This window comes from Equus quagga, chromosome 12 (assembly GCF_021613505.1).
Source record: "Equus quagga isolate Etosha38 chromosome 12, UCLA_HA_Equagga_1.0, whole genome shotgun sequence".
NCBI lineage: Eukaryota > Metazoa > Chordata > Mammalia > Perissodactyla > Equidae > Equus > Equus quagga.
The window spans coordinates 110,488,166-110,514,405 of record NC_060278.1 but is presented as its reverse complement, the minus strand read 5'-3'; the positions used below and the strand labels follow the sequence as shown (position 1 = coordinate 110,514,405).

The 26,240-nt window shown below is 61.6% G+C and overlaps 1 protein-coding gene across 3 annotated transcripts; it reads right to left on the bottom strand.

The window, feature by feature from the left end:
* Positions 1-200: 200 nt before the first annotated feature.
* SLCO4A1 (solute carrier organic anion transporter family member 4A1) lies at positions 201-26,240 on the bottom strand. 3 transcript variants are annotated; one of them, XM_046679438.1, is made up of 12 exons: positions 26,090-26,240; positions 14,267-15,150; positions 13,846-13,936; positions 11,649-11,770; positions 11,108-11,219; positions 7,485-7,639; positions 5,828-6,023; positions 4,651-4,816; positions 4,381-4,553; positions 4,057-4,121; positions 3,482-3,630; positions 201-1,483 (listed from the first exon to the last, which is right to left on the bottom strand). In XM_046679438.1, the coding sequence occupies exons 2-12, from the start codon at positions 15,081-15,083 to the stop codon at positions 1,319-1,321; spliced, it is 2,211 nt and encodes a 736-aa protein (XP_046535394.1). In that variant the 5' UTR covers positions 15,084-15,150; positions 26,090-26,240; the 3' UTR covers positions 201-1,318. The 3 variants fall into 3 exon arrangements, with proteins under 3 accessions (XP_046535394.1, XP_046535393.1, XP_046535395.1); XM_046679437.1 differs by lacking the exon at positions 26,090-26,240 and adding an exon at positions 25,653-26,083; XM_046679439.1 differs by lacking the exon at positions 26,090-26,240 and adding an exon at positions 19,504-22,027.

Here is a 26,240-nt window from a genome sequence, read left to right as displayed (position 1 = left end):
AAGCTCCTGGGTGACAACGAGGGAGGGGTCCTGCAGGGGTGAGGCAGGGACACCCACCTGGGAGGACCCGGGCCAAGCGAAGGCTCATCCTGGGGCAGCCAGCTGCAGACTTCGGGGCACAGACTCACGAAAACCCATATGAAGGATGTGCAAATCAATGCTTTGCAAATTAATGGAAATAAAACACACTGGACAGGCACTGTGCTTTAAATATTAAAATATATTAACATACACGCAATTTTAGCTCAGAATGCCCACAAACACACAGTCCAGGAAACTCCTGTGCCCTCCAGGCAGAATTCACAGGTGCCTCTGAGTTTGCTGCCATGCCCACCACACCAAAGGTAAAACAAATTCTATAAATAAGTGTTTATGCAAAACACGGGTCTGTAATCACATGCTTATGTGCATTGCTCCTGTCCCACTGCGGGGCCGTGTGGCTTCCAGGACAGCAGGTTGTGAACACATCGAGGAGAAGGCTCCAGGAGGAACGCGCCCTGGGGATGGCCTCACACCCAGCTTCCCTTCACCAGGAGGTCAGGGCCAGGTTGGCCACCAGATGAAGTGGACCGTTGAGAAGCGCCGGCTGGCCTGCCAGCACCCCGTGGTGGGGTCAGTGCTCTGTCCCTTCCATAGAGCGGCCCCCACAGCACAGTGCAGCATCAATAAAGACCATGGGCCAGGCCTGTGTGTGCATCAAAGGTCGTGGCAGGTGCTTCTCCGTCTCTCGTGGGAACAGCAACTTCTAAACCAGCAGGCGGCCGCCAGATCCACACATCGGCCATTTAGAAAAGAAACCAGAGATGGGAGCCTCTCACGTAACCCCACAGGTGGCTCTGCTCTTCCACAAGCCCTGAAGGAGGTACGGAGAGATGGTGTGACTGCTTCAGTGTCCCTTAACGTGTCTGGGGGGTCCCCAGGCTCCAGTCTATGCTGTTCGGCTGCGTCCGTTGGGTAACAGCCACTGTGTGTGAAATGAGCAGGAGGAAGGATGGAAGGTGGCACCGCCTCGGGCGCTGTGGGGCCTTGCGCCTTCCTAGCGGGAGAGCGGTCATCCCACTGCCCAGGGGCCAGGCCGGTGGGGCCAGGAGGGTGGCGTGTCCACTTTGGGTGTGTCTTGCATTCTTTTTCCTTGGCACCTTTGGGCTGGGACACACCCCCTTCCGCTCAGTGCCCCCCAGAACCCAGTGGGAGATTTTGGAAGGGTCCTCAGTGCTGGGAGATCAATCAGCAGGGTCAGCCCTTTTGGGGAGAGATTAGGCAGTGGTGCGGTAAGTGCCAAGTGGCTGGCCCATGCCCCTGGGCGGGGGGTGGGACATCAGACATCACTCTGGAACTGGAGGTCTGTGGGGGCATCCTGGAGGTCTGTGGGGTTGTCAGAGCCTGAGGACTGGCTGGGCAGAGAAGCTTCCAGGCCATTGGAAGATCCCGATGGGGGCTTGTACAGGACGCAGGCAGCAGCAAAGAAGAGGAAGCCCAGGACCTGGGGAGAAAGGAGCCTGCTGGACTAGAGCGGCCTGCCTGGAAGCCCCGGACACTCACAGTCCTGAGCCCCCCTGGACCCCAGCCCCAGGCTCTCAGTCCTGAGGAACCCCTGCTCTGGCGAGAAGACTCATCTTTCCTGCGTGGCCAGCCCAGCATGGACACCAACACTGTTAGTGAACGAATGACAAGTACCATTTGACTAACAACAGAAGCATCAGATGAGGTGGGGGGGCTTGTCATGGGCTAAACAGTGTCCCCCCCAAAAGATATGGCCGAGTTTTGGCCCCCAGAACCTGTGAACAGGACCTTTATTTGGAAATAGGGTCTTTGTAGGTGTAATGATGAGATCATTCTGGGTTAGGGTGGCCCCCAAATCCAGTGACTGGTGTCCTCATAAGAGAAAAGAGAGATTCAACAAGAAACACACAGAGGAGACGGCCGTGTGAACGTGGAGGCAGAGACCCGGACAAGGCGTCCACAAGCCGAGGACAGGAGAGCTGTCAGCAGCACAGGGAGCTGGGAGACGCTCAGCCCCCAGCAGGAACAGACGCCACTGAAACCTCAATTTTGGACTTCTGGCCTCCAGAACTGAGAAAATAAAATTTATGCTGTTTTGAGCTGCCAGTTTGCGGTCCTTTATTGGGGCAGCCCCAGGAATCTAACTGGGAGCTGGTGAGCACTGGCTGGTACTTCACCTCCAACCACCATGCTGAACTCACGGGTCATTGCAGGATGACCCTCGGCCTTAAAGATCACAGCGTGGGCCAGCCTGCAGGCCTCTGCATAGCCGTGCACGTGTTTACCGTGTAGACGCGGTTTTAGCAGGAATGCCCACTGTTTCCTGGAGTATCAACGGGCTGATGGGCCTGAAGCCACGTCAGTGAGCGAGGCCGTGTCTGCTCTGGGGCCTGGTGATGGACTGCTGGCATAGCATTTGGAGGGCACACCTGTCTGCTCCCCCTACTAAAATTAGCAGGTACTTTACAAGCCAGTCCTGACCACTGTGGTCCACGCTGGCTATGCTGAGGTCACCAGTCTTTATCTGGGCAGACAGACGCCGGGGGGTACCACCTGCTGCTCTGGGCAGAGGTCCACACTACACGGAAGGAAGGGGAAGCTCCCTGGGGAGGGCGGGCTCTTTACAAGTGACCCCTTGCTAGCTCAGCCACACAAATCCTTCTCACACTCGGCTATTTTTATGCTAATCCTCGGGAGATAAACCAAAGGGGCCGAGAATCCTCAAGGCCCTTCAGGAAAAGGCTGAGGCAAGTGGCTCCTGCCAGTGGGACATTCCTGAGTCCTCCCTCCAAGAAGAGGACTGGCCCTAGGATTTCATTGTATTTGGAAGGTTTTTTGCCTTTTCCTCTATGGGGAGAAATTCAAAATATAGATAATGTACTTTTCCCCACGTAGCACAAGAGATGCAGCATGAAGTTTCTCTTAACAACCTGAAGACAAGGTCAGGCTAAGAAACAGGATGAAACTCAAGGCTCGTTAAGATTGGAAACAGAGCAATATCACATGTGGATCCACGGAGCGACAGCCCAGGAGCGAGCCGCCTGCCAGAGCGGCTCCTGTGGGGAGCAGCTGGCTCTTACTTCCCCAAAGCCTCAGCCAACAGGAGCCACAGGAAACCAACAAGCTGTGCTGGGGAAGGCCCTGGGAGGCCAGGGAGCCATTCCTGACGCCTGGGGCTGCGAGCCAGGAAGGGGGCCCTGTGGCCCCGGGGCCTGCTCTCCCACTGCCCCCTGTACTGTCATTGCATCATCAGGGCATGACAATGACGGCCCTAAACGTGGAAAGGATGTGTTTCTGGAAACCAGGCTGTGGGAGTGACCCCTACAGCCACCAGGCCCCAGTGGGGTTTAAGCTGTTGGAAGGTCCCAGTGGAGTGCCCGGACCCCCGAGCCAGCTGGAGAAGGCTCTTGGCCTTTTGGAGTAGACCCTCGGACTCCCTCCCTCCAGTGCCCCGGGAGCAGATGCTGGCCCCGCTGACCTTGTACACCAGCCCGGCAATGAGCATGTACTGGCTCATGGCTGCGTTGTGGTACAGGAAGCAGGAGCCCCGCTGGCCGCACTGGTCCTGCCAGAGCAGGCACGCCTTGTCGATCAGCCAGCCGAAGGCGATGGGCCCCGGGATGCTGCCTGTGGAGAGAGGCTCCCTCAGGACTCTGCCTGACATGCCCCGGGACGACAGGGCGGTGTGGGCAGTGCCAGAGACGCAGAATGCACTGGCTCTCAGAGAGGTGACATCAGCCAGCGGTGCTCTCAGGCGGCACCAAGGGGACTCAAATGTCCCTTCTTCTGGGGTGGGGACTCAGCATCATCCCTGGGAGATTCCTCATGATCTCCAACTCCCACGGAGCCTTTGCTGCACCAGGTAAAGGCAGCCTCCGGACAAATAAATGACCATGGGTCCCTCTAGCAGATGGCCAGGGAATGCGCCTCCCCCAGGTGGACACAGCTTCCTGCCGGGGCACACACAGGCGTGGCGAGGAGACTGCTGCTGGGTGCCCTTGCACAGTGGACACACAACAACACTGTGCGTGGCTTCCTCCCGTGGCACAGTACCTAGAGTTCTAACCACAATCCACTGGATTCCCAGCGCAAAGGATCTCTGCTGGTCACAGACGCACCTGAAACGGAAGACCATGGCGTCAGCGCCCGGGCAAGCATGGCCGCTCGCCACGTCATACCCCACGCCAACGTCCGAGTCCCGGCTGAGCCCCAGGCCGCACGGCCGCCTCCCCAGGTGGCAAGCACCTCACAGAGGTGTTCGCTCTCTCCTGCTGCAGCTTTCTGGGGGCCTGGCGCGGACCCCACAGGACTGCGAGCTCCACCTTAGCACCCTGAAAGGGAAGCTTCCAGACAGAGCAACCCGGGCCCATGGCTTACCGTAAGGTGGCAGTCAGCGCAGGGATGCTGCTGAGGAAGGTAAAGAGAATTACAACGAATATGAAAACCAGAAGGAGGGGCTTTCTCTGACAAGTTGAACTGCATTTCCCTGCAGTGGCATGGCCAAAACCAGAGGAAAAATTCTGAGGGACACAGCTACAGTCTCGGTACACCTGAGGGGCGCAACAAGAGCGCTGATTACAGGAGGAAGGGACAGGGGCCCGCCCAGGTCCGGGCACCAATGGGGACGGGAGCAGCGGCCGCACTCACCTTCTGGCCGCCCGGACCTGGCGCGGCCACCTCGGGGCACCCCGCGTGGCAGGGCGAGAAGTACATGAGGTCGTTGGAGCCGCACACGGGGCTGTAGTGCTCTGGCCGGCAGCCGCAGGCGGCGTTGCAGGCGGCCGTCAGCTCCCAGGGGTCTTGGGGCAGGAGGCTGCAGGTGGGAGACACGGTGGCGATGGGGCCGGGGCCAGAGTCCCACAGCCTCCAGTCTCATCCCCACCAGCCCACATCTGTGGGTTCATGCTGCCCCGAGGAATGGCGCTCTGTACATCGCCTTTGCTCAGAGACTTGTCAGAAATTCTCACAGCAAGGCGAACCCAGCCCCCCTGTGCCTAACCCTACGGCTGCCCCTAACTGGTTTGTGTGGCGCACAGGCCACACGTTCACGTGGCTTAAAACACAACGACCACAAAAGCGTGCCAGGTATGAGGGCCCCATGGCAGGCCTGGTCCTCTAGCGCCGGCTGCGGCCGCGTGTTCGTGCAGATTGCTATCCATGCACACACCAGCCATGGCAGACGGCACCCGTTCCCTGTTTCTACTCCAATCCGGCACTCTGGGCCCATTGTTCTGCTCCTTCGGTTTTTCCCGTCGACACCGGGTCTCAGAGCTCCCTCCTCCACTGAGGGTGGCCGAGCCTCCGAGAGGGGACCCTGGCAGGTCAGCCCGTCCACCTGCCACCAACTCCTAGGTGCTTTCCAGTCCTGGCTGTCTCCAACAACAGGACAACGGCACCTCTGTACTCTGCAGCCTCGCCCTGTCACCTCCACGGGCATTCCCGGGGGAGGAATCCCCGGGCCCAGGAGCAGGAAGCCTGCATCGATTTTAGAAATTCCCAAATCACCACCTGATGGGCCATTCCCCGCATTCCCAGGACATAGTGACTCACGGGGCCGATCCTGGGCCACTTTCCCCATCAACATGTAGTGAGGAGCCGGGGCGACTACGGTCCCGTTTTACAGACAAGACAATCGAGGCTCAGGTGCCATTTATGTGTGACCATCAATTGGCGCAAGGGCACCCCACTGAGGGGTCTTCCTTGCTGGTGTCCAAACAGTGACCTCATCCCAAGTCCTGACCCGGTCTCCCCCCGCTGGGGCCACAGGTGTCCCGACATGTATGCTGGGGGTCTTCCCTCTGCCCAGGCACCGCCGGGCCCTCACCTGTTGCCGTAGCTGGCCGTCACGCCGGCCATGGGCACATTGGGGCAGTGCATGGAGAACACAGAGGCGGCCAGCAGGCTGGTCAGGGTGCAGAGCAGGCAGAACCTGATGGTGCCCGAGCCGCGGAGCTTGAACTTGTTCACCAGGAAGCCGCCCAGGAATGTGCCGCCACCGCCTGCTGGCACCACCAGGTACCCTGCCAGAGACGGAGCGGCCGGGTGAGCCCTCGGAGCCTAGGGGCAGGGCTGTCAACCCACCGGGTGTCACTGTCCCACTTTGCAGGCGGGGAAACCAAGCAGGGTGATCATTCCCCGTCCGGGTGGCATCGTTGGGCTGGGCACTCACCACGCCCGGCCCTGACCTGAGCCCTCACCACCACATGGGCGGGGGGTCTGCTGGGAGAGCCTCGGTCAGGGGACTGCCAGGAGGCCACCGGGTGCCCAGAGGCCGAGGGATGTGGGGGTGGGGCAGGACTGGGAGGAGGGAGGGTCTGCGGCCCACCACGGCCTCTGCCGAGTCCAGCGTGAGAGGACATCTGGAGACCCTGTGGCCGCCGCCATTTAATGAACAATTGGGATGAGTTGGTACATGGCTCCCAGGCCATCCCGGGGCGGGCGCACACGACAGTGGGGGCTCTCCAGGGCCAGTGGAGGCCACCTCAAAGCCCCCAGGGCAGTGACGGAGGCCAGCTTTGGGGGTGCAGGAGGGGGGACCCCAAAGGCTGCAGCTGTTCCAGGAGGGGGTGTTGGCAGAGAGAGGGGGTCACTGTGGGGAGGGGAGGCAGTTGTTGTAGGTGGGGGTCCAGGCATGCGGTGTCAGCCAAGCAGCCAGGCAAGGTGGGGTGTCTGGGGACATTAGTCCGAGAAGGGGGTGGGACCCTAATCTGCCGCCCCTCTCCCTGAGGGGTTGGGCATGGCGAGGACTAACTCGCGGGCTGCACAGATCACCCACTTTCCACATGTGGTGCTGACCGCCACGGCCAGCACTAATCCCACATCTGCGATGACCCCCACATACCTCCTGCCTGGCCTGTTCTTGGTGAGGCCGTGGCTGTCCCCCCAGTGCAGGGATACCCCGTGAACAGTGGCAGAGGGAAGGGTCTGACAAGGGTCCTCGCTCTCCCGGGAGGACCCATCTGCCTCTGGCCACAGACGGCCTCCAGCTGGGCAGGTCCGGGGTCTCCACCCTCATGGTCCCATCCAGCTCTCGGGGACAGCTAAGCCCAAAGGTGCCCCATGGGTGTCACCACCCAAACCCTTTCTGCCACCAGCCAGGGACGACAGAGGCAGAGGTCCTGAGTGGTAAGCGGGTGGTGAAGCGAGCAGAGCCCACCCCCGGCCCCCCAGCAGGAGCGGGTTCCCACTAGGAGGGCGAGGCGGCTCCTTGGGGCCTGGGGAGAGAACCGGTCAGCCCCGGCACACGCTGTAGTCAGCTTCGCAAACCGCCAGGAAGGACGGCCCCGCGGCTGTAAATACCATCAGAGGAGCAACCTCGCCTTTTGTAAAAGCCCGATGCTGGCTCTCAGGGTCTCCGTGCCCCCACGCGCCCACAGCCTGCTCACGCATGGACTAGCTGTCCAGCAGATACTCAAAGACCCCCATCCATCTGAGAATGAACCAGAAAGCAGAAGACCCCCAAGATAGGGGCGTTTTCTCACCAAACAAGGTGGCAGCTTCCGAGGCGCTCAGGCTGAACTGGGACTCGAGGAACTTGGGGCCAAACGTGGACATGCCTGCGATGAGTGTCGCCTCGGTGGCCCCGGCCAGGCAGAGCAGGAGGAACACGGGGTTCTTCAGGAGGAGCCAGATGGAGCTGGACAGCAGAGGGGGCAACAGAGACCGGAGAGGAGACAGAGGTCAGAGTGGGCCAGAGCCAGCGTCTGAGGAAGTCGCGGTTCCCAAGGTCATGGCCCTTCCCGCCCGAGGACACAGAGCCTCGGTTTTGAGAGGAGAGTGGGGTGGGGTGCAGGTGAGCTGGGGGCACCCCACAACTATTCTAGAGAAACTGAGAGGGGGTCGACGCTGGGCTGTGGCAGGTGGAGAACTGTCGCCTTGACTCTGAGCCTGCGGCTGGTGACGGCTGCTGAGTCTGATGACGGAAGGACCTTATCCTGGGCCAGCGTTCCGGCTTCGGCATGGGGAGAGACCCTGAGTGGCCGTGACTCTGTTTAATCACCTCCAGGGGCTGCTGGGAAGACCAACAGAGGGGCCTGAACCAGGAGCCGGGGGGCTGGAGGGAGGCAGCTGTCACCAAGTCCAGGACTGGACTAGCCCCCTCGAAAGGGGAACAGGATGCTGAGGGGGGCTCCTTCTCAACCACCAGCCCTTGAGAAGGGGGCAGGAAGCCCTATGGATTTGGACAGAGAGGCCCCTCCAGGGAGCCCCTGGGGGGCTTGGCTGGCTCCCCAACTTCTCTTGGTGAGCACTTGGTGGGGTGAGGCTGGGGGCCCGAGGAAGGGGTCCCCTGGCGAACCCAGCCAGGACCCCCTTCTGAGGCAAAGGGGACTCCTGCCAGCCCGGACCGGGGGCACCCGGCCTCGGTCTCGCTATAGGGTGGAGGGAGGTGGAAGCTCGCAGAACAGGCTCCAGGAGCGGTGGCCGCAGGCCATGAACCTGGAGGTGCTGGGTCACCCCGCTGCCTCCACTTGCTCCCCCAGGGTCACAGCAGGGTGGGGGCTCCCCGCCAGGCCCTGCCCCACGTCCGCCCGCTCGTGGATGAGCAAGAAGTCTCCCTGAGGGCTGCTCCTCGGCCCCACGCTCTGGTTCGTCAGGGTTTGGAGGCCAAGCAGTGTCAGCACTGAGTGCGCTGTTTAAACGCGCAAGACGCCAAGCAAGGGACCATCAAAACATCACGAGGACACAAAACAAGACAAACAAACCCCTCCTTTCTGGGCAGTGACGGAGGCTGAGCTCAGAACGGGAAACACTCTGGGTCTGGAAGGGAGGCGGCTCAGCCTTGTGGGGGCAGACACTCCTGCGGCAGGTGGCTCTCCCGCACACCTGCGCTGGGCCGGAGCCCAGGAGCTGGTGGAGGTGGTTACACCTTGTCCCCAGAATGCAGGAGTGATGTGGGCGGGGCAGAGTTCTTTCTGGAGCCAGGTCAGGGCGGGACAGGAGCACTCTCTCAGTGACCACTGTCTGGCTACAACGACTACTACCGGACGGCGCGGAGAGCGGCCCTCCCTTGTGCACGTAATCTGAGTGGACAGCTCTCGGCTCTTCTATAAGGGAGGCAGTGCTCGTCTGTCCTCGTGCACCTGCTGCCCTGAGAACCGGCTTCCACAAAGCCCAGTCATCCTCACGGCAGAAGGGAGCCCCCCTGTCTGTCCAGGGGTCAGAGCTGACACCTCCCAGCACTTGGCAAAGCAACTTTGGCTCCCCTGACTCTCAGACTCTTCCTTTTGAGGACATAGGCCAACTGTAAATTGGGTTCTGGAAAGTACCAACGCGCAGTGTGGCTGCCACCAGCCTTCGGGCCCCTCCCAACACCTGGAGCAGGTGGCCGGGAGGGAGCTGCTGGTGGAGGAGGCTCCACCCGGCTTTTCAGACACAGTGGCTCTGGGAGTCTTGTCGACTCAGATCAACTGCAGAAGAGCACTCACAGTCTCATTCCCGTCCTGCTTCAAATGGGGGGACCTGATTCCGTCAAAACTGACTTTCAAACTTGAGCCCTGAAAAGGCTTCTTTCTGGTCAACTAGTTGAGTCCCACGTCCTTGAAGGAAAGACAATGGCCGTGGAGGAAAAGCCCCCCAGAGTGGGTGCTGGCCGGGTGGGGCCTCCCGTGGGCTCAGGGCATTGGCCTGTCCCCAGCACCTTCTCCAGGGTGGGGCTTTAAGGTCCTGTGTGAAGGCAAGGGGGTGCCCTGGGTGTGGTGGTCACTTCCCCGGGCCTTGCCCAGACCTGCCCAGGCCTCAGGCGCTTGGCCAGGCTCGGTGGGGAGATAACTCTCCCCAGCGGCATGCAGACGGCCTCCTTTCTTAACCCTGGCCCTCAGGCTGCTCAGCTGAAACTCTTATGTTGAATTGCTTGGAGAACTAGTTATGACCTTAGTAAAGGGCATGTGTGCCGGGATTTACTTTATTACCAGCAACTGGTTTGGTGAACTGAGCCTGGCTGAGCCTGGGCATAAACCTCCTTATCTTGGCCATGGTCCTGGGTCCCCTGGGGACCAGGCTGTCACGTGCTCAGGGCCCAGAGCTGCATGGAGGGAGCAGGTGGCCTTGCCCAAGCTCAGAGCAGCTCCACTGCAGGCACTGGGTGACACCTGGCCAGCTTGGCCTCCCTGGGGGCACCTCCTGAGTGGGCAGCTCTTCTGGGTGGTCTAACAGGAAGTGGGCAACTGGAGAGTGAAGTCCTAAATGTGGGGGGCGTGCAGCCCTCCACCCCCAGCAGCCAGCCCTCCTTCCCCTCTGCGGGGAGCAAGGCCTGGACAGCATGGGGGCTTCCCTGGAGGCCACCCTAGGCCCTGATGCCCCTTCACCCTCCCTGTGTTGAAGACGGACAACAGGGGCTCATTCCTGCCACTAACAGCCCTGACCCTACACGTGGCCAGTTAGAGGTGGCCATTCAGACTCGAGGGCACTGCAGAGGCGGGCAGGCGCTGGAGGAGGCCAAGGACTTGGGTGGGCAGCCATCCAAGGGCCTCCTCCCCCAGCCCTGGGAGAGCCCCCCGGGGAATGCCTGGTCTGTTAAGAGGGGCACTTGGCAGCCGGGAGCCCCAGGCCCCACGTCCCTGAGGCCCCGGCAGCCCAGGACTCTTTGTCTCAACAGTGTGCGAAGACCACGAAGCCAGTCCGGGTCATGCACAGTGAGAGAGAGGAGAGCCGGGAGCGAAGACAACAAACAAGACACCTGTGTGCCCAGAGCAGGGCAGGTGCAGGGTGGGAGGCAGGAGGGATGCACTCGGTTCGGCTCCTTCCACGTCCTCAGAGACCCCGAGGCAGGGAGGGCAGCGCCAGCGCAGAGCCCCTGTGGGCCCTGCGCACGTGGCACTTAATGAAATGGTCAGAGGATGAGGCAGAGCGAGGCCTGAGGTCCCTGGTGGCTACAGCCCCAGGAGGTCAGTCCACTGCTCCTCAGTCTTTTAGCCCAAGGTTTGGGGCCAAGACCTAAGTTTGCTGGGTCGTGAGGAGGGCCAGAAGCTGAGCACTCACCACTGGCCCTGGAGGGTCACGTGGACTCTCCTAGTTCGTGGTCAAGACTCAGCATGTGTGGGACCCCCAAAGGATCTTTGGGGCACACGGGTGCAAGCGAGAGGCACATCCCCCCCAAGGTCCTTACAGGGGCAGGTCGCTGATGGTTTTCCCGAAGTCGGGGTTGCTGGCCACCTTGTGGCGGCTGTCCTTCAGCTGGTGTGTTTCAGACGCTCTCATGACCACGTAGCGCTGGGAGCCTGGGCAGACACAGATGTCAGCGAGAGGCAGGGACCAGAGGCCAGCGCGAGGCCACACCTGACACCCCTGCCCTCCAGTATGGGGACGTCCGGTGGACAGAGGGTGAGAGGAGAGCCGTTGCGTGGGGATGCACCACAGGGATGGGCCCCCAGGGAAGGGGAGGTGGGAGAGAGCCAGCGGGGAACAACCTGGGGCCACAGGGAAAAAGAGGCACTGAAGGAGTACCCCCTCCCCCCCACAGCTGAAACAAGCCTCTTTCGGGGCCCCAGCGAGAAGAGGCTGCAGGGGTCGAGGGAGACCACCAGCCAGCCCCGCAGCATGGCAGCACCTGCCCCCAAAGTAAGGTCCCAGACTCCCCTGTGCTCCTCGCTGGCCCAAACAACCAGGAGGGGGAGCAGGACTTCTACACGCGCAGGGGGAGCACCCACCTGGCAGCTGCCGTGGGTAGCCGAGGATGGGCACCGCGATGAGGAAGGCGGCGACCCCAGCGCCCAGAAAGCCGACCCACCAGGCGCCGACCCACAGTGGGCTCTCCGTGGTCAGCTCCGTCCTGTGGGAAGAGGCGCTTGGGGTCAGCGTCAGACCTACATGCGTCCAGAGCACACACCACATCCTTCTGCTCGCCAGTCCGTGCCGGCTCACTCTGCTCTGGCCTCAGGTCCTGATGCTCCTCCGTGGCCCCGAGGGGCTGCCTCCTGATGAGGCCATGCGGAGGCTGCAGGCCCAGGAGCGGCAGGCTCTCCCAGACAGAGCAGGACGAGGTGGCACCCCAAAGCAGCATAGAGGGGCACGGATGGTGCCCGGGCCTCGTGAAGCTCAGGGCACAGAGGGCACAGCTGGGGCGCACCTGGGACCGCGATCTGCACACAGGCTCACTTTCAAATTCAGAGCTAAGTGGGAAAGGATCATGGATGGGGGAAACCCAGGGGCGAGGGCAGAGGCCAGCCAGAGGCCCAGAGGGGCGAAAAGGGAGGTGGTGAGCACCAGTGCCCCGTGTGGCCACCAGACAGCAGTGCAGCCCTCCACAGGGTGGGCAGCGGCTCTGCCTTGCTCTCGCACTGGGGCGCCACACTGGCCTCGCTGCCTGCCTCCTCTTCGTGCCAAGCGGCCCAGATCCCGGCACAGGGAGAGGGTGTGGAGAGTGAGGGACATGAGCCCCACTGATCTCCAGGCACTCTCCACAGAACATGCACATTTGACGCCGTATCAGTCAGCCTGAGGCCAGAGGTGGCATTTGTACCAGGTCAGAGCACTAGACACCTCGACTGGAGGGCACCATCTACAGAGAGTCCCACGGTGCCGCGGTGCCCACCGCAAGTCTCAGCAGACAGCGGGGCAGCCATCCAGAGGGGAGACCTAGGGACGGGCCCCCGTGGAGGATGGTCCGGGCTCCAGAGCCTGCTTGGTCGGAGGGTACGCTTCCTTCCTTCCCCACCTCTCCACCGCCATCTCTCTGTTTCTTCCTGTCTCTCTGTCTCTATCTCTGTAACTCTCTCTCCTGCTCAAATTTATAAAAACCAGCGTCACAAACGAAAGATACAAGGAAACGAAAGATACACCACGTGACATAATAAATAAACATTTGGCCTCTCCCCAGTTTCCTGATGCAGAGCTCCTGAGTCCCCTGTAATTTCCTGGGTGACAGGAGCATCTTTTGTTGCAATGTGGATACTCTTGGTGGGACCCTCGAGGGCTTCCGATGGGGCTGGTCACAGAAAGACCAACATGTGATTAGGGAGTTGGAACTGTCAGCCCCACCCCCGGACCTCTGGGAGGCTGTCAATCACTGATGGACAATGAGTCCATCAGTCGTGCTCACATAACGAACCCTCCACAAGAACCCTGACCGAAGGGATTTGGGGAGCTCCGGGGGGGCAAGCACGAGGATGCTAGGTGGGTGGCGCACCGCCAGAGGGCGTGGAAGCTCCCACCACCCTACACCTTGCCCCGCGCATCTCTTCCATCTGGCCGTTCCTGAGTCGCATCCTGTATAATAAACTGGTCACCTAGTAAAGTGTGAAGTGCCCTCCTGAGTTCGGTGGGCTGTTCTGCAAATTACCGAGCCCAAGGAGGGGGTCGTGGGAACCTCTGATTTGTAGCCAAGGTGGACAGAAGTTGGGGGTGACCCAGGACCCAGTACTTGCGGCTGGCGTCTGAAGTGGGGTGGCCTTGTGGGACTGAGCCCTTAACCTGTGGGGTCTGCACTGACTTCAGGGAGTCAGTCTCAGAACTGAGTTGAATTTAGGGCACCCAGCTGATATCAGGAGTGGAAAACCCCACACAAAATAATCTGATGCTGGCAGCAGAAAAACCGGCTCTTGGTTACACAAAGGGCGTTAGAGATGATGTGGCCTGGTCCCGCCTGGTCCGGGGAGCTGTCTGTCCACACTGCCCCTCCCTCAGGCCAGTTCTCAAAGCCACCCACAGACTCCCAGGTCCCCTACAGAAAGGCCAGCCTGCACTTCCTCCTGCTCAGGGCTACGGTCCTCGGAGTGCAGACACTTTCACTGTGCACCCTGCTCTGTAACAACACCGCCCAGGGCCACGCGGGTCCTGCACAGACAGCGCAGGGTTTTCTCTGCGTATCAAGAGTGCCACAAGGCAGGATGGGACCCAGACACTCACCGCTGGCCTATTTCTGTGTAAATGTTCAGCAGGGCGCCTCCGATCAGGTAGCCGGCTGCGGGGCCGAGGATGGCCGCCGTGTAAAAGATGGCTGGAAGGGAAGCAGAGTGCTGGGGGCTCACAAGCGTCTGACACTCAGAAGACACGTGGGGCCCGCCTAAGAGAAGACCCCTCCCCACACCTGCGTTTCTGCAGCTGTCTGTCCCCTGGCACCACCTCCACCACCTGAGGCGCTGCAGGTGGAACAAAGCCTGTGCTCACCTGCTGCCTCGCTAGGAGCACCTGTGGCCACATGTGACCATGTGTGGCCAACGGGGAAATGCATGTAAGGGCTTGGATGAGGCCAGGCTCCAAGGAGGCGCCAGGTCAGTGTCAGCGGCCATCATCACACCCTCCCTGTCCCCTCACTGGCCCCACTCACCGATGTAGACTGGCGAGTAGCTGGACTTGACGTTCTCGTCCAGGTAGGTGACACCCAGAGTGTAGAGGGGCGTGGCGCCCACGCCGTGCAGGAACTGACCCAGCATGAAGACCAGCCTGTAGCTGGACAGACCTGAGGTGCTCTTCCCACACGCCACGCTGCGGTTGGCCTGACACGTCCCGATGCCTTCGTCCACCTCCACCTGGTAGGGGCCCGAGGTGAAGTGGGGCAGCGCGAACACCAGCGAGCCGGCACCCATGACCAGGACACCCCAGCCCAGCCAGCGCGGCTTGTGTCCACTGCCCCCGAAGTAGCTGACGAAGGTGAGGCAGAAGCAGGCGGCCACGTCGTAGGAGCTGGCGATGAGGCCGCTCTGGTAGCTGAGCAGGTCGTAGCGCCGCTCGATGGAGGTGATGACGGTGTTGATGAAACCGTTCACCGTCATGCCCTGCAGGAAGGAGGCCACGCACAGGAAGAGCAGGAAGCCCCTGGGCGTGTTGAAGGCCTGCAGACACTCAGGGGCGAAGGCCCACCAGCCACACGCCAGGCGCTTGGGCCCTGCCGACACGTAGCGCACCTCACGGGCCGCCGGGGGCCCATGCTTCTCAGCGGGCAGCTGGCACAGTGGCTGGCTGCAGGAGTCCAGGGGGCTGTGGGCGGCGGAACGCAGGGCGCCGGGGCTCAGAGGCGAGCCGATCGATGCCCGCCGGCTGGGGGGGGTGTGGCCACACCCGCTGTCTACGGCCGAGGGCAGGCTGGGGAAGACCAGCTGCGGCGTGGAGAGGAGCGGCTTGTCCCCCGTTGAGTGCTGGGGCATCTCTGCCGAGGGGGTGACAGTGCCAGCAGTGGAAGTCGCCAAACAGTGTCCCAGCGGCCAGTTTGTTCTGTGAGAAAAAGTTCTGGTGAGCAAACGTGCACCCCCCTCGAACGCATTCATGTCCCAGCGAGAACATTCACGCACGCCCTGTCCTTCAGGGCCGCCAGTGGCTCTGCCTGCCAGGTACCATCTGGGGGGTTGACCCGCCCTGAGCAGCCCCCTCCCTGAATCCAGGGCCCCACCTAGACCCACACACTCAGGGTAGCACGTCTGTGGCCACAGCTCGGCGGTGGGTGGGCATGTGCCCCGGCCTGGTCACAGGGCAGAGCCAGCCCAAATGAGGCCACAAAGGGGAGAGTGGAGCCGAGACACAGCAGGACCGAGTCAGACGCCCATGGGAGCCCCTGAATCACCCTGACCTTTGCTCCCCCAATGGCCTGCTCGGCCTGTGTGAGCTGTGTGTTCTGCCATTTGCAGGTGAGGGTCCCTGAGAGCCCCGTGTGGAAACTCTTCACGCGGAGCATGGAGTGCAGTGGGCTCTTCCCTAACTCACAGCCTGCCAGCCGTAGCCGCCCTGTAGTATAAAGAAGAAATGTATCCTAGGCCAGAGCTTGGAGGGTGTGGGAAATGAGGCGGGGGCATGAGCAGCGGGCCTGGACCCCAGCCTAAGCGCAGCAGCTCTGGGATGGCGCCCAGCAGGAGGGTTGGTGGCACTGGGCCTCACTGGTTCCACGCAGCTGTGTTCCGTCCTGCGGCGGTTTTTTCAAAACAGTAAACCAAGCTGTGGTCTGCAGCCCTGTGGACCAGTTCACAGGAAGGCGTGCTGGCCCTCCACCTTCCTGCTGACCTCCCCACCAGCCCGGTCCTGTCGCCTGCTGGGCCCTCACTTCCCATTCCTGCCCCACCATCCAGCAGGAGCTCGGCTGTGGTTGAGCCATGACTGCGTGGCGAGGCTCCCGGGGGCTCCCCGCGCATCCCGAATGCCCCTGCCCCCGACTCCTACGTTTAGACGGGTGGCACTTACTGCCAGTAAACAGCTCCTCCTGGATGCCCCAAGGCTGCCTAGGACTCCAGGAGCTACAACCATTCTGCATCTTAAGAGGCAAAAAGCTGGTTTTCTGCCAGAAATAAACCGGTTAACACACGAGCACACGGTTGCCGCGACAGAAAGCAGTCGGTCTTTGCTGTACTCACACGGCTCCGGGGCACCCTCGGCCGAGGGGCTTCCGCAGCCTGCAACACACTTCCCATCGGAGGAGCTGCGTCCTCCCAGCACAAGAGACTGTTGGAGCCCAAAGCCCGCACTCAGAAAGTGAGTGTGTTTGGAGACAGGGCCTCAGGTAACACGAGGCCACGGCGGGGGGCCCTGGTCCGCTAGGACTGCTGTCCCTTCGAAAAGGGAAATTTGGCCACAGACGCGCACGGGGAGAGCACGGTGAGAAACGACAACGGCCGTCCACTGGCGAGGAGCAAGGCCTGGAGCCGATCCTCCCTCACGGTTTCGGAAGGAACACCCTGCCCACACCCTCGGCTCGGACTCCCCGTCTCCAGAACAGAGACAATAACTGTCTGGGGTCCTTTGTCCGGCAGCCCCAGGACACTGACACACCCTTTGCCTTTCAGGTCGGGCCACTTCACGTGCAGAGGCTCCAGTGTGTCTGAAGCACCGTCACTCTGGAGACGATCACGTCACAGAGGCACAAGAAGCACCATGGGTTTGCGCTCAGAGGCGGGGGGGAGCTGCCTGCTGGCCTCACCCAGGGCTGGGCCCCCTTAGCAGCAACACGGAGCCCCAAGGGGTCCTCAGACCCAGACGCACCTGGCACAGGGCTTCACTTCCACCCCCACCCTCACCACACGCAAGGACACTGGGGCGGACCGACACGGAGATGCTGCTGGAGGGGGCTGGCGCCGCCTCCAGAGTTGTATTTCAGACCAAATTTCTAGGCTGAGATTCCTTCAAGGAGACTAGGCATGGAACATGGCTCTGCTGGGCCCTCACTGGGGACCCGGAAGGGGGCAAATGACGGCCCCCGCAATAAGGCACTTCCACCCAGACGCCCTGAGGGTGACCTTATCTGGAAACAGTGTGTGCAGCTGTGATTCAGGATTTGGGATGAGGTCATCCTGGACTGGGGCACCCAAGTCCAGGGACAAGCGTCCTTAGAAGAGGACACAGAGAAGCCACGTGGTGACTGAGGCAGAGATGGAAACCATGCAGCCACAAGCCAAGGGACACCTGGGGCCCCCAGAAGCTGGGCGAGGCAGGAGGGAACCTCCCCGGGGCCTCTGGATGGGGCGCCGCCCTGCCCACACCTGACCTCAGCCTGCCCATCTCCGGAACTGGAGGAGGACACCTTCCTGTTGTTTCACACCCTCTGGCTCATGTGCTTTGTCACAGCAGCCCTGGGACACTGGTACCGCCCCCCGAGGAGGCAAAGAGGAGTCACATACTGCCCCCGGATCCAGGAGGTGGAGTCTGAGCAGAACAGATGCTCAGAACAGGAGGTGAGCAGGGCAGGAGGCACCCACACCCGCTGGGCTGCGGGTGGGGAGGGTACGTCGGGAGGGCTGCCCCCAGCAAGGGCCTTTGCGATCCGAGAGCAAAGAGGGCTTTGCAGCTGCCAAGCAGACACTTCCGTGCTTGGAGGGCAGGTGGCTGCTTTAGTTTCTTGCTTTTTTTTAAAGAAAAGAGCATCGTTATCCTGTGTCGTCCCTGCAGACACACTGGGAACCAACCCAGGCTGATAGCAGGGGTGTCCGCAGTGGCCGCACCCAGGTCTGGATGTAGTGTGGCACTTGAAGAGATCTGACAGCACTGGCTGCCCTCGCTCCCCACCCTCCGTGGACTGAGCCCAGGGGCTGGGGGTTCCGGGTGCTTCTGCCACAACCTCCGCCTGCTCCTGGCCTTCTCGGCACGGCCACCTCACCGAGGCAGCAGGCGAGTGGCCACCGCCATGCTCCTCTGTGCAAGTAGAAGGGTGCGCCCGCTTAGCTGATGTAAGCCTCCCCCCGGGGCTCCTCTCTGGCCTTCCCTGGGCAGGGCTGCGGGTGCAGATGTCACTGGCCGGGGAACACGGTAAGCTCTGAAGACCCCACTCCACGGGATATCTCGGCACCATCCCACGATGTTGCCACACATTTCCAGGCTGTGTGCAGGTCGCTGGTGCACACCTGGCCCTGGCCCCACCGACAGGGAAGGGAAGCGGGCCCAGAGGGGTCATCAGCAGTTTGCCCCAAGCCACACAGCCGGCCTAGCAGCCGTTAGGACTCGACCCACACTGTCTGGCTCCAGAGCCCTGTGCGTGTGTCACAGCCGTCCCCACTGACATTTTATTGAAAGACCCATGACCAATTGCATTTACACAGGGGGCCGGCTGTTTACCCTGGAAACTGGTGCTGCCAGGCGTCGGCCGCCGTATCTGGAGGCCGTGCGTGGGCAGCAGAAATTCTACTGCAGCCCTTCCCCGGGTGCCCAGGCCCAAGCCCGGTGTTTTACTTATAGTGCCACCACCTCTGTGCAAGCTGGCACGGCAGGCGAGGTCGCGAGAGGAGCTGGAAAGAGAACACCTAAGGAAGGGCGATGTTCATGTTAGAGAAGGACGGGCGAATCTTCAGGAGGAGCAGAAGGCGATGCTCCCCTTCGCGGGACGGAGCCAGGACCGACCTAGCGCACATTTACCGCAAGCACTCGATGGCCACGTGCAGCCTGGATGAGAGCGACAAGCCCTGGGACAGGGCGGCTCTGCCACCCAGTAGCCTGCAACTCAGACGGGCTGCCACCTGGAGATGCAGAAAATACGAGAAACGCCCAACCTCACCCGAAATTCCAAGGCCCAGAGGCTGTGATGCGTCAACCCCGTGGTACGCTTTCCTCTAGCATTTTTTCTCAATGCACGTGCACATGAACACACACACGTACCAACATACATCTGTGTGCATGCACACCAACATGTGCACACATAACCGCCTGCACCTTCACACACACGCAGAGGACGGGGCACTGGACCTCATCTCTGGGTGGGGACACACCCCAAAGGGAAGGAGCCGAAACCAGCCGAGGGGCTGGCCGGGGCAGCAGGGTATGCAGTGGCCTGTGGGGATGGAGGGTCAGTGCTGACGAGGACTCTGGAATCCCAGGTCAGTACTCCCAGTAAGGGATCCAAAAACTGCAGACCAAGATATTGGTGGCGTCAAACCACTCCCCACTCCCCACTCCCCACCCACGCTGGACTCCTTTAACCCTCAGCCCAGCTGCTGCAGGAGAAACAGGTGACAGACTAGTGACGGACGGGAAGGGTCAGACCTCCAGTGGTAAAATGTTACCTGAACTAAATGCTATGGATGTGACATGAATATTTAAAGCTCAACTCAAAATCACACACCACATACACTTCAAGTAGCAAATTGAAAACCCGACCTCAGTTGTTAGCCGGATGACCCGCCGGCAGTTGCAGCCGTACAGGTTGAGTTCCGTCAGGAGCCAGCCTCTGACGAGTCTCCTGAACCCACAGCCGTTTGACTGTGGGGTGCCCTCCCACCTCGTCTGTGACGGTGCCGTTTCTCCATCAAGTCGGCTCTCGGGTGACAGTGCCTGTTCGAGTGTTTATTATAATCTTTCACGACGCCAGAGCTCTGCTTCAGGTACCGCATTCCTGGCTGGAAGGCCGGATTCTCTCTGGAAGGCTTTGGCCCCTAACAGCAGAGTCAGGAAGCGGGAGGCTGGGCCCTCGGGCTGAAGATGGAGCAGGTGGCACCCGGGATGTACCCCCCCCCAGCAGCAGAGGGGGCCGGATCCTGAGCGAGTCTAGGCTGTGCGACACTTGGAATCTCACAGCCATGAGGACGGTCCTGCGTCCACGGTCTTCCGGAGGAAAGTGCCGAGTTTGTACCGAGATCTCATGTGGCTGCGTCTAGGCAGCGATGTATGGCTCTGCTGCCCTTCTGTCGGGAAACTGGGGGAAGCAGATTCTGCTCCAGACGTGGTCCTGCAGTCAGTGGACTGACACAGGGCACAAGGGCATTTTGGTCACAGCGGCTGAGTCCAGCTTTCAGACTGGGACCACACCTTCATCTCTCCTGGGCCCAGCTTGCCAACTGCAGATCTTGGGACTTGCTGGCCTCCAGAATCGCATGGACCAAGTTCTTATAATAAACCTTTATATGTGTGTATATCTCTGTCCTATTGGCTGTGTTACTCTGGGGCGCCCTGCCTGACACAGCAGCAGCTCTATTCCAACCCCTGCTGTAGGGGGGTCCTTGCTGGCATTGGGGTTCGGGGACCCCCAGGACACCATCGTATCCATGAGGAGCCGCAGCCCCTACCCAAGCTGCCCACGGCTACAAATCCGAACCGCACAGGCTGTGGAGAGCAGGTGGAGGTGAGAGGCAGGTGGCCTGGAGCCAAGCCCACATTGCCACCAGGCCCGGGACAGGGCTGTGGGGAAAGACATCTGACAGGATGCCCACCACCACCATCGCTGTGCACGAACATTCCGTCGGCCTGGTGCTGGCTGGGCCCTCTCCCATGCACACACAGACCCACTGAAATCCCCCATCAGGGGAGGTGAGTCCTTCACCCCACATATTGATGGTCACTCTCCCCACCCAGCCAGATGCTCCCCACGGCTTGTGCTCGACCGCTGACACTGGACAGGTGGTAAGGTCTCCTGGGTGCTCCAGCCACGTGACCCCCAAACCAAGATGGCACAAGAAGGGGGCCTCTTGGGGAGGGGACAGGGCTGGTGGCTCTGCCCACTGCCCCCACCCCTAGCCCTAGCCCGTTGTGGCCGCCGGGCCCTGGGGTACCTGCTCACCTCTCAGCCTGACCTCTCCCTGCCGCTTTCTCGTGGGAGACCATCTGAGGCTGGAGAAGCTCTAGTGAAGCCTGAGATGACTCTCCTGGCCTGAGAGGCGCACAAGCTGAAAATCCCCTCCTCACGTACAAGGAGAGTGCGACCCTCCTCGTGCAGCGACCTCCAGGACACAGTGAACACGCAGCCCTTGCAAGCAGGCAGGGCGCCCACTCTCAGGGGAGTTTATCCCATCCCCCGGCCTGTCCCCGGGCAGGGGAGAGGTAGGAGGAGGGCATCCTGGGAGTCGCCCTCCTATTGCCTGAGGCCCTCAGGCCCTTGGGAGAGTCACAGCCCTGCGGGATTAGGTGAGGGCGATTAGCGGGGAGGATCATGTGTAGCCGGCGCCTCCAGCCAAGGGCTCTGCACCTGGGGCATCAGGGGGAGGGGAGGGTGTGTGTGTGTGCGCATGTGCACCACAGTTCTCTTTCGACTCCCACACACTGGCCTGGCCCACCAGCTGCACCTCAAAGCACGCCCTCTTTTCAAACCTCCCCCCTACCTCCCCCTGCACCTCCTCCTCACGAGCCCCTGACAGCTGCACTGTGAGAAGCCAGTGGCCCCACTGGGTGGCTCCCCACAGCCTGGTCTGTGAGAACTGAGATCCAGTGTCAACAAAGGCCTGAACCAGCCGGAACACACACCCCGTCTCTGCTCACTGATGTCCAAGGGTGCTCATGCATGCAGGGCCCCGTATATGGACTCATTTCCCAGTTGGAGGCTGTCCACAAAGCGGGGCAGGTAGGAAGGACACAGGATTACTGAGAGCAATATTTTAAGCCTTGGGTGGTGGCCCCTGGTCCTTGTCGGCCTGGCTCCTGTGGGATAGTCTGGCTCCAGCAGCTCCGGCCAGAACAGTAGGGCTGCTCCCAGGCTCCCCCAGAACCCCGCCCAGAACTCAGCAGGAGGGGAAGAATGACAGGTTTCATTTCTCCTTCTCTTTATGCTCCAGCCAGTAGGTTCTCGCTGCACCTGATGGCTCTGAGGCTGCCAGTGGCAACCCATGCCACTGGGACGTGCCTGCACCAACATGGCAGCCCCTGCCTGGGCTCCTGCACAGCCCCTGCCACCCAGGCCATTCCCTCCCCCACCCCCACCCTCATGACCTCAGTCTTTCCCCTCATGACCTGGGGACTCTGCAGGCAGCTCCCTTCTCTGGCCTCCTACATCCATCCTGGTGCCTCTTCCTATGAGTCCGGGAGTGGAGATGAGACTCAAAGCTATTCATAGAGCGGATGCTGGTGGCAGGATCTAGGTGGCCACTGCAGTGCACGGTACACCCGATTTGCATACCTGGTGACCATGAGCAGGTGAGCGGGTGGGAGGTCAGCTGCTTTGCATGGAGGCTAACAATGCAGGACTGTCTGAGAGAGCATGAAAGGGCCTGTCCCTCAGGGAGTGTCCTGCTGTCTCAGCACAGACATTCCTGCTCCCACCCTTGTCCCCATGGCCCGAGCCCAGGAGTGTGGGGAGGGCAGGAGAAGCCAGAGGGAGGCGTGTGTAAGTTCACTCATCCGTCTGACCCCTAACACTTGACCCCTGGGGCTGGAAACAAAGCCAGTCTCTGTGCCATGCAGGGGCACGCGCAGGGGGAGGACGCACAGGGGCTGCCTGGAGCCAGGCAGGCGCTCCCCCCTCAGTCCTCTCTGGGCCTCAGTTTCTCCACTGTAACAGGGGCGTGACATCATAGGGAAGAAGCAGTGGGTCCCCGAGGGGAAGACCCAGCCCCTCTGCTCACAGTGGGTCCGGACACCACTTGGGGCTTGTGAGAAACACAGACTTGCAGAAGGGCCGGCACGGGGCTTGGGGTCCTGGGGGGAGGTGGCTCTGTCCACAGGATGAGCCTGTGGGTCCAAAGATCAGGCCCACAGTGCCTGCTGAGAGGTAGACCCCACAATAAACTGCACGCCAGCCTGGGGTGGGAGCAGGCACCACCCTCAGCCCAGCCAGCTCACACCCTCTCTGGGTGGGCCGAGGGGCGAGGCCTCAGCTACCTCCAAGTCTTCCCAGATCAAAAAGCCATGGAGAAAGGCAGCCCCCAGGGCGAGGGTGCTCACTTGGAGCCGGGCCCGCGTGGGAGGAGAAGACCTGTTGACGGCCCCACAGCCCGTGAGCCTGCGACTCTCTGGGCACTGATAAGTGGAGCCGGCCAGGCCTTGGCCAGGAAGCCCTGCTCTGCCTTTGGTCCTTGGTGGGCCTCAACTGGCCACACCGTGAGTGGCTTTTGCAAAAGACATGTGGTCTGTGAAGGCATGCACCTGCCCCTGGAAATGTGGTCCGAGAGGCTAATTCTGTGTAACCCTGGCAGGAAGGGGCTGAGCCGCGGCCAATGGGGGAACATGAGGGCTGTCTGAGGACAGCAGGCTGAGGGCTGAGCAGGTCCAGCAGCAGGACGAGTCCTCACGAACAGCCTAGGGGGGATGCAAGCTGGGGTCCAGCGAGCTGGCAGCCAGGCCAGTTTCCTCTTCTTCCTCCAGCAGGGCCCGGGCTCCACTAAGTCACACGACAGCCCAGTCACATGAGGCCTGAGCTGGTGCCTCCCTCCTGCTCAGGGGCGGAATCCTGGAAGCCTGTCTGATTACCTGCCAGGCTGGAGACTGGGTCCTGCCCTGTGGTCAGCTCCCACACCCACCACGACCACACCACGGCCAGACAAGCAGCTGGATGTCCGGAACAAATGCAGCCTTCAGGTTCTGAGGATTATTGTATATCCCCTTCCAAAAGCAGACAATGAGCTCTTTGCCATGCCTGAGAGCAGGAGACCAGGTGGCTTCGGAAGGAATATTTTCATGGTGTCTGTCCACACCCAGCTGGACGAAACAACGGAGGAAGCAGGAGTAGGACTGGGCAGTCCTCTGGGTCCCCCGCTGGCCAGCTGCCCCAGCCCAGCTCCCTCTCATCCTCGAGCACCAGGCTCTGGGCCGGCGACCTGCCCGTGAGCCACAGGGAGGCCTCAGGTCAAACACCACAGTCGGCAGAGACTCGCTCCAGCGCATGAGTCCACAGAGCTGTGAATTTATACTGGCTCAGCAGTGCTGTCCTGGGAAATGGAGTAACACTCACAGAGACTTCTAGATGGACGGCATTTCAGAGACAATGCTAAGCTGGTCATTCAACTCAGATTTCACAAGGAGCTGAGGAAACCTTTGCTGTTCGGAAGCCAGATGTTGAGCTGGAACCCAAGCTGCAACCTTGGGTTTGTCAAGGCAAGGCTCCGATGAGGCCACTCACACGACCCTTCTGCCCGACCTCCAGGCACCGGCCACCAAACCACGGCGGAGGGAGGAACTTGGCTGGGAGCCGCCTGGCACCTGCTCACGGGCCACACCCAGGGAGCTGTGGAGGAGGTCACAGCCACCCAGAACAAAGCAGCTCGGTGAAAAACTTCCAGGTAGTATCCGCCGGCCCTACCCAGCAGGACAGCGACACAGGTCCCGATGCAGAGCTGCTAGGAGCATGGGGCCCAGCAACAGGCCCTTCCTCCTCTCCCCGCAGCAGCACGTGGGAAAGCCAGTGCTGCACGCTTGCTCCCCGAGAGGACCCTCCACGTCCCACGATACTGGCTATGCTGGCCAAAGGCTCCTGTCCCCTTAGCTGCGGGCCCACCTTTTGGGACACTGTTCCTGGCTCTCCTGGGTCGAATTCTCCCCACCAGAGACAGAGCTGTGAGATGTCTGGAGTCACACAAACCTGGATTCAAACGTCTCCACCTCGAACTAGCTGTGTGATGGTGAGCAAGTCACTTAATGGCTCAATGCCTCAGTTTACTCCTCTGTAAACTGGGTGGGACAGTAGCCACCTCCTGCTGGTGTTGTGCGGGTTAGATGAGATACTACTCAAGGCACTTGGCACAGGGCCTGGCATATGCTGACTGGTCAGTAAACAGCTCCTGTCGTCAGTAATGTGATGGCTATCGTCAGATTCGTAAACGGAGTGGGTAAAACCAGGCGCTGGCCCTCCTCTGAAGTCCACGTGCCCGCCCTGCCCCAAATAAAAACTTAGCAGCGTGGCCGGGCTGGGGCTCTCATGTCCCAGAGGGGCTCCCCGAGCCCGTCTCTGATTAGACAGAGGAAAGATAAGTTCCAAAGAGCAGAGCAGGAGCCGGACTGGGAGGCTGGTGCCCTCCTGTGGAAAACTACCGCGGGCATTAGCGTGTCAGACCGACACAGGCCTGGCAGCCGAGGCTGAGAGCGGCGCTGACCCACACTGCCCGAGCCAGCTTCTCCCCACGCGGTTCTGCCGGCAGAGGCCCGCTCCCAGGAGGTGCAAGTCCCTGCGTCTGCCCCGGGTTCCTCGGTTTCCCGGTCCGGGGTCAAGTGTGTCCACCAGGCGTCAAGGGTGGGCCCGCACTCTCGTTTCCATCCTCCCCCTCCCCTTGCCCACACCCCGGGGCGCCTGGGTCGCCCAGCCAAGGCTCTGCGCCAGGCACGGGGACCTCCGGTGGCAGGGTGGGGACAGGGGCGCGGCGGGAGTCTCCGCGGCTGGGGACCCGCCCCATGCGCTGGCCTGGGAGCCCGCCCCGCGAAGGCGGCTCCGCCCGCGCTCCCCTCCCCCAGGTGCCTGGAGCGCGGCTGGTGCGAACAAAGCGCGGCCGCCCACGAGAAACTTCTGTGCTGACGATCTTCTCCTTGACTCAGCACAGCCGCATACGCCGGAGGTGGGGGCCCGCCGCAACCCTGGAGCTCCGGGAGGCGCGTTTGTCCCCAGCCCGACTCACGTGGCCTGTGCCAGGGTGCGCGCCCCGCCACCTGCCAGGCTACCTGCCCTGGCCACTGCCTCCATCTCCGCCAGAGCCCCAACCACTGCTCATCCCCTTCCTTCTACGCCTGTCTCCTCGGAGGCTTCCCGCCTGGAGAGCTGGCAGCGAGAGGGGGATGCAGTTTGCGTCTGATTCCCCAGAGGCAGCCGGGCTGCCGGGCGCTGGTCCGCGCTTGGTCCCGCCCTCCCGTCCGAGGACGGCTCTGGGCACACTGCCGGGGCCCGGCCTCCCGCCCCGCCCGGCATCCCCAGCCGCGCCAGCGCCGGCGCCACCTCGAGCCGGCTGGCTCCTGCCCAACATCCGCGGGCACCTGCTGCGCTCCTGACGTCAGCATGTCGGCCCGGCGAACCTGGGCGCCCCGACCCTCCGCGGCCCTCGCCCGGGGGAGCACTCACCGTTCCAGGTGCCCCGCCGCCGCGCTGCGCACCAGGCTCTGGCGGTCCTCTCGCAGCCCACTCCAGCTTCATTCATCCGCTCGCGGCCCGCCCCCGTCGCAGACAGTCGGCGGCCTGGCCTCCCCTGCTCGGGCCAATGGCTGCGCCTTGC